We start from the raw sequence: 7,452 nt of genomic DNA, 5'->3' as shown, positions 1-7,452 counted from the left end.
AATTTTAATTATTATTTAATCACTTTTAGTAAAAACTTCACAAATTTTATCTAAAAAATTTTATTTAAATCTTTCCCTAATATTCATTACTTCAAAATAAAATGTACTTTGGATATCTAGCATTGAAGATTATAGAAGAGCCCCTTCTTGCATTGCAGGTTTAGCATTTTTTTTTTTTAAGGAAGCCGCAAAGAATAGAGAAATAAATTATAAATGTTAAAATCTAAATTTTAAACATATTAAAATTATTTTTTTAAAATAATTATATAAATCAATTAAATTAAACTCTCAATTATTTTTTTTTTCCTTATTTAACTATGCGGAATTCTTTGGAAAATTTATTGACATAATAGTCTATGATATTGGTATTTACACAAAGCATCAGATACTTTCCTTCAAAGCACCAAAATTCAGTCCAACAAACCAAAGGCAAAATATTCTACTACTATGGAAAAAAAATGGTATTGATTAAAATTTTATCAAAAATTATATATAAATTTAACAAAAATTAAGAATGTATTTCATATTTTTTTCATACAAATTATAATACTTAATTTTTATATAAAATCCAACGTAAATATATAAATTATTAATATTTTATACAAAATAAATACTTGGTAAACCTCATAATTAGCAACAGTCCAAAGACTAGACGACCATTCAATAAATAAACCCCAAGCACTCCTTCCTGCCACCTGATTTTCAGTTCAAAATCCAACCAACATTTCACCAAAACTTCCTCTCTTTCTCTTTCTTTCTCTTCCAATATGATCTTATCGGCGTAGAGCAACACCAACATCCTTGGGAAACTGTAACCTTTGAAACAACAAAAAATAAAAGCAACAAACAACCCTTTAAACTTTGACATAAACAGCCTCCACCAGTTCTCTCCTGTCTGTAACCTTTCCAGACCAGACAAGGACAGCAGTGTTTTACAGACAGAAGAGAGAATTGGGTTGTCTTTTATCTGTTTTTTTAGTTTGGTTTTTGCTGGATTCAAATTCAAGTATTTATGTGGAGAGATAGGTATTGTAACAGGAAACCTGGGAAAGTCGGGGGAGTATTTTTTCGAGAGGATATTTGATTGCATCCATGAGATCACTGAGGCTCTCGCTTTGTCTAGGATGAGCGAGTCTGCTTATAGAGTTGAAACCACTGCTCGTCTTGCTCAATGGAGGATAGACAATCTTGCTTCTTGCACTTACCGCAAATCCGATCCTTTCAAGATCGGCAAGTGGAATTGGTCTGATTCTTTATTATTATTATTATTTTTCTTTCTTCTTTCTCTCCATCTTTTTGATGAATTTTTTTTAGCTTTTCATTTCAAAAATTCGAAAAACTACCACGTTTTGATCATGCATTAGTTTGGTTTCCTGTTATATGCAGATTCATATAGTTGGGTGAAGTATCCATGGATACCTCAAATATTGAAAAAACAAGAAAATTTGATGAAAACCTAAATTTGTTAAATCATGAGTAGTTTTTTATATATATTATAAGTGAACATTCTTGAAAAAAAAATTTATAAATCTGTCACTGAATTTCCTGAAGTTTGGAAACAAGACCATGCATTAAGATAACCCTCTAGGTTAATTCTTTTTTGAGCTTAGATTTTGGTTTGTTTCTGGATTTTTTTGTTTTTCATGGAAAATATTGATGAATCTGAATAAGCAAGCACATTTTTTTATTTCTTGTTGATCATTTTAACCCTTGGTCACCCCCTGACAAAATCCTGGGTTGAACACTGAAGAAACTAAACTGTTGAAAACTTTAAGGTTGGAGTGAGAGTTTGGTGTTTTCTTTGGTAAGCTGAGAAAGTAGGTTTTTTTTTTTGTTTGTATTTTGTTACGAGGACAAAGCAGTTTTTTGAACCGTGTTCTTGTCTGAATTTAAGGCATTTGACGGTGGAGAAGAACAGGGTATTGTATGTTAAATTACACCCAGAGATATCAAATCTAACCAGAGATAATCCTCCAATTGCATCCTTCATCATCCGAGTTGTCTGCTCTGCTGGAGATCGAAAGGCTTTTACTCATCCAGGTACATGCTGCTTCTTCAACCTTACCATTTTTGTTTTACTTGGCAAAACAGAACAACCATTCCAGGGAGGGTTAAGGCTTGAATATTTCGTTTTTAAGCTTAGGTTCGAATCCTACTACCAACAATCTCCTGATGAATGATCTGTAAATCCAATGTAAATCTTCTTTAAAACTTGTGATTTGTCCTGACCATAGAATAGAGAAGCCTTCCCATACCCTAAACTTTTATGTAAAAAGAGAAAACAGAACAATCATCAGTTATTTTGATCCACCAATCAATAATTTGATCAAAACTGGATATTGTTATTTCATGAATGATCCATAGTTTTTCATCAATTTAAGTTTTTTAATGCTTTTCTTGTTGATTTTGATTTCTGATGGTGCTGTGAATTACTTTTAGGGCTTAGATTTTAATGGAAAGAACACTGTTTCTAGGATGATCAAGATTGTTGTTGATCAATTTTTTCAATTTTATTGTCCCTGTTTTACAGAAATAACAGACAAACAGCTGAAAACCAACGACGATTTTGTCTGGCCGATTGAGGTTCCTTTGACAGGGAAATTCATTATTGACGTTGAATTTCTTGATCTGAAGACTGCATCGCCAAACGTAAGACTCTAATATAAGGAAAAATTAACTATACTCTAGTTATCACCTAAAATCTCTGTGGAAACTAAATGCTTAGATCTGACAATTCATATATTTGTATCTGTTTGTTTCATTTAACACATGCAAAACACAAAAATTATGGTATCACAATTCGTGTCAATATATCAAACACAAAACTCATTTTTTAGTTTTTTTTTTAAACTCATGATTTTTATTAAAATTTTAAACCTTGTCTTTTTTTTTGTATAGTTTTTGTATCAGATATTGTATCGTGTTTAAGATGATCTGGTCTACAGTAAGGCTGATGGGAAAAAACAAAGATATTATAAGAGTGAAATCTAGTAAAGAATGGGTGTTGTTAATGTCATACCTGAATTAACTATTATATTTTGCTGTTAATTTGCAGGGTGGGGAACCTTGCTCCATTTGGGCTGAAGGATTCACACAAAAGCAATCAAATGCAACAGCTGTTGCATGCCTTGCTCGAATGTTAACAGAAGGCATCCATACAGATATCATTATTAATGCTTCTGATGGAAGCATTGGAGCCCATCGTGCTGTTCTTGCTGCAAGATCACCTGTTTTCCGCAGCATGTTTTCACATAACCTGCAAGAAAAAGAACTCTCAACCATAAACATCTCCGACATTTCAATCGAAGCTTGTCAGGCTTTTCTAAGTTACATTTACGGAAACATCGAACACGAAGAATTTCTTACGCATCGACTGGCACTTCTCCAGGCTGCTGATAAGTATGATATATTGGACTTGAAAGAGGTGTGCCATGAAAGTCTCCTAGAAGATATTGATTCAAAGAATGTCCTTGAGAGGCTCCAAAATGCAGCTTTATACCAATTGCCAAAACTGAAGTCCAGTTGCCTGCAATACCTTGTGAGGTTTGGAAAGATATATGATATTCGAGACGATTTTAATGCTTTCCTGCAATGTGCAGACAGGGAACTGATAGCTGACATCTTTCATGAAGTTCTGAACACCTGGAAAGGATTCTAAGATTCCAAAAAGAGTAAAGAACAAAGGAAATGTGTTTAAGTCAGTGATATTTATAGGATGCATGAGGATTTTAGTGTGCAGGATTTTCTGTAAAGATGATTCTTTTGTTCAGATGGAATTCATGTCTCCATGTGCATATGTATTGGTATCCTTTGACATGAACATACCATCCTCATTAACAGAATTTCAGAAATACAATATGATTTGGTTCAAATTGATTGATTTATGTTGTGATTTAGATTTTAAGAGGAATTTTACTCAATCGGTTTCTTTATTTGGGATGAGGACAGAAACTTTGCATGCTGTCATACAGAAGAAATAAAAGCATACCAAACATGAAAAAACACTCAATTATATTGGTATGAATGCAGGACCAATCTGATTTGGTTGCAAATGTTTCTATTTGCTCGACAGGTGCTTTCAAGTTTCACTCTTGACTATCTCATCAAGAACCAACTAAACCATGTAAAGGCTGAAAAAGAAAAAAAAATTAGGTAGACAAAGCATGCCAATACACATCCTGACCACTTTGCAATTAATGCAGCCATGACTTTTCGGTCTCCACAATGAGAAGTGATTGACACAATAAACCAACATGCTCTTTCTCGGATTTTGGCGTAAAGAGAATCAACAAGTTAGAAACTTGCTTTAGTTTTAGCATAAACAAACTCGCGCACTGATACCAAGTTAATAAACCCACCATGTTGCCATAAATGACTAGTAATTGAAAATAACAAAAGCTGCAAACAACAGAATCAAATGGAAAACCTGGTTATGTGGCCTGGTGGTTCACCTCCCAGCATCAAGAGCTGCATTTTCTTCCCTGCAAGCCCTGGGTTCAGCGGAGGACAGAGGTTCCCATCATAGAAAAACACGTAAGACTCGATCAAATCTTCATTCTGTTTCTAAAATGTTTGTAGCCAAGATTATCAGCAGATAGCAGATGGATAGAGACATAAGAAACAAAGTACCATATGTTAATACCAAATATAGTAAATAACTGATAAACAAACTCAGAGAAGTCAATAAGAGGACTTCCTATATCAAGGAATGAGTGTGAAAAGCATATCAACAGCTTAAAACTGAGCATAATGATCACTTGCGAAAGAGGTGCTGATCTTTAGATGCATAAATTACAGCTTCTATTGTTAGAATGGTAAATTTCACCTTCAACAGCACGTTTATACCCACTCACTTGCAGTTGACAATTGAATGTTGTACCTGTCATTACTGAGAACCTCAGAAGATGGAGAGAAAGAGTGTGAAGGGAATAAGAATAAGTTTGTCGAACTGGGAATATTGAGGGGATATTATTAGGATCTCTCTTCTTTCTGCCTTTTTTTTTTTTTTTTTGTTAATCTAAGGGTCAAAGGCCCATCATGACATGAATCTCTACATCATATTGAGTAATTCAAGTAATATTCGCCATGAAAATATTTTCAGTTCATGCCAAATTACATGACCTCAAGTGGGGTTTGAATTGGATCACAAAAAGTTGCTTACTGAAAACCCATTGGTATTCAAACAATGTTTAAAAAAAAGAAAAAAAAATCCCAAAAATCTTTCAAGTACACCACTCATCAATATTGGGCCCCAAATATTCATTTGCAAGGAAAAACCTCAGACTCCCAGCAGATGAGAAAAAAATGCACTTCCATTCACTAAAGCCATCAAAGAGATAGAAAATAATGAACTATATATCACTTGTCAGATGCTTGATTGACCTCACCGCTCTCTGCTTCACCAACAACTTTCTTTTCATCTCCTTCCATTACATCTTCATTTGCGCAATGGTTCTTCAACACTGTAGAAATGTCAGCTTCAGAAGCTCCGGCAAGCTTGAAGCGCTCAACAGCAGTATCAAGATTCTTTTTCCAACCATCCATTCCTAATTTGCACTCAACTGGGGATCGTTCAAAGAGCATGTTGCCCCAGAAAAGATGTATTTGTGATCTCATCACAGCTGCTTCCTCAGCTGAAAGCTCACCCTAACTACCAGTTCCTGAGAGCTCACTGTCAGCACCACTTCCAAGTTTCTTCCTTCTCTTTAACAACTCCTTCTTGCTTGAATTTGGATCTTTCAACTCATTTACTCTCTGCTCCTCGAACTTCTCCCACATTTCAGTAGCAGCTTTCATCTTCTCCTCTGCGCTGTCGAAAAGTTGAAGTGTCTCCGCAGGATCCCAGCTTGAGAGATCTATTTTCTTTGCAAGTGCAAAAGACCAATTAAGTTTGGCCATTTCAAATTGCTGCTGTCCCAGTGCCAGCAGCCCTTCATAAAAGTCCGGCTTGATTAAGAGGGCTTCCGCATACTTTCTCCCTGGCCAAAGAATGCTTTTCCCTAACCCAGTCATAAGCCACTTGAAGTTGTGCTGACACTACCTCCTTGCCAGAAGAATCATCTAGGGGAATCCGTTTCCTTGCAGCACACATATGAACATTCCCCCAATTAAAGAAAGTCAACGCAGCAACCTCTTGGAACTTGGCAGCAGCTTTGTCAAAGAGGATTTGAGCTTCCTCACTTGTAACAGTCTCCTCAAGAGCCTCTGAACACAGCTCCATCCCAAGCTCGTGCAAGTCAATATGAGCATCAGGATCAATACTTACATGGGTGCGGAAAAGCAGAGCAAACTCAAACAGTCAATCATCCATCTCCACTTCCTTGCACTCTGGATCTTCTGAAGCCCCTATTTGTTCCTTTGAAGCTTCTTTCTCTGCCTTTTCAATCTCAGTATCAACACCTTCCGACAACACAGTATCACCAACAGATGAGTGAGACCCACTTTCATCTGCCTTGGCTCCCTCACTCTCCAAAGGCTTCTCCTCCTCTTCTTCCAGCAATGGTGGCTCCTGCTCTGGACTCACCTCAACAATGCGCAATCTCAACATCCCAAACCCACGGGTTTTATCCGGCTCTATTGGAATAAGAGCATCTACAGAAGACTCAGCCAATCTGAGTTCTTCGTACAGGTAATAGTTACCAAATCCCCATCATTATTCTTATATTTGATCAAAATTGACTTGGATGAAGGAAAACGTTTGCTCACAATCTCTCTTAGAACTTTGAAGCTGCAATTAACCGGCATGTGAGAAAGCCTTATGTCATGATCATAAACAAGTTTCAATGGTCTCCACTGAATTGCCACCTCCAATCCTGCCCATGCATAGAAGCAGAAAAAAACTGTTCTCTCTCGCCATCCTTATTCAGATTATCAGTTGCTTTCAAAGAACCACTCGAGGGCTTCAGCATGAGTCTTGGCAACTGGGCCTTGTTCTCTTGACCATTTTCAGCTGCTACATTGATTTGGCGCTTCTCCAGCCTATTACTTGGTGATACAACTGATCCTCCAGGAGGTGATACTGCTGTCTTCTTAGGCAACGGGCAAGCAGGTAAGCAAGGACCAAGGCCTGCAATTGGGGCACCACGAACAGCACAAGCCCCAAGTGCAGCTGGGGAAGGGCGGCTCTGGAGGTCTTGCTGAGCCTCCTGGCAAGGACCAAGTGCAGTCCTTAATCTCCTGGCAATCTCTAAATCATCTTTATGATTGGGGCCAGGCCCCGACAAGAGCTGCACATCCTGCATGGCCATTTCATACTTTCGGTAGGAAAACACTTATTTACAGTTAGTTGCAATCTTATAATCTATATATTTATATTTGTATCTCTAGAATTAAGGATAAAAAATTAGAATAGACAATCTCTCAATTATAGGATCAGTTTTTAGGAAAATTTAGTTTTCTAGTTTAACCCCTAGTTAGTTGTATATAAACTTAAGGTTCTTGTTTAATTTTTAA

General features: G+C 36.4%; 1 protein-coding gene and 1 pseudogene across 1 annotated transcript; one reads left to right on the top strand and one right to left on the bottom strand.

The window, feature by feature from the left end:
* Positions 1-654: 654 nt before the first annotated feature.
* Positions 655-3,872, top strand: LOC111288565 (BTB/POZ domain-containing protein At1g55760-like). Its single transcript, XM_022879499.2, has 4 exons — positions 655-1,243; positions 1,895-2,040; positions 2,531-2,649; positions 3,056-3,872. The coding sequence occupies exons 1-4, from the start codon at positions 1,125-1,127 to the stop codon at positions 3,656-3,658; spliced, it is 987 nt and encodes a 328-aa protein (XP_022735234.1). The 5' UTR covers positions 655-1,124; the 3' UTR covers positions 3,659-3,872.
* A 450-nt stretch (positions 3,873-4,322) lies between these two features.
* LOC111288044 (protein CLMP1 pseudogene) lies at positions 4,323-7,452 on the bottom strand (annotated as a pseudogene).

The sequence above is a fragment of the Durio zibethinus genome, chromosome 4, assembly GCF_047325235.1.
Source record: "Durio zibethinus cultivar Kanyao isolate XHJ-2024 chromosome 4, ASM4732523v1, whole genome shotgun sequence".
In the NCBI taxonomy this organism is placed as follows: Eukaryota; Viridiplantae; Streptophyta; class Magnoliopsida; order Malvales; family Malvaceae; genus Durio; species Durio zibethinus.
This window is presented reverse-complemented; position numbering and strand designations above follow the sequence as displayed.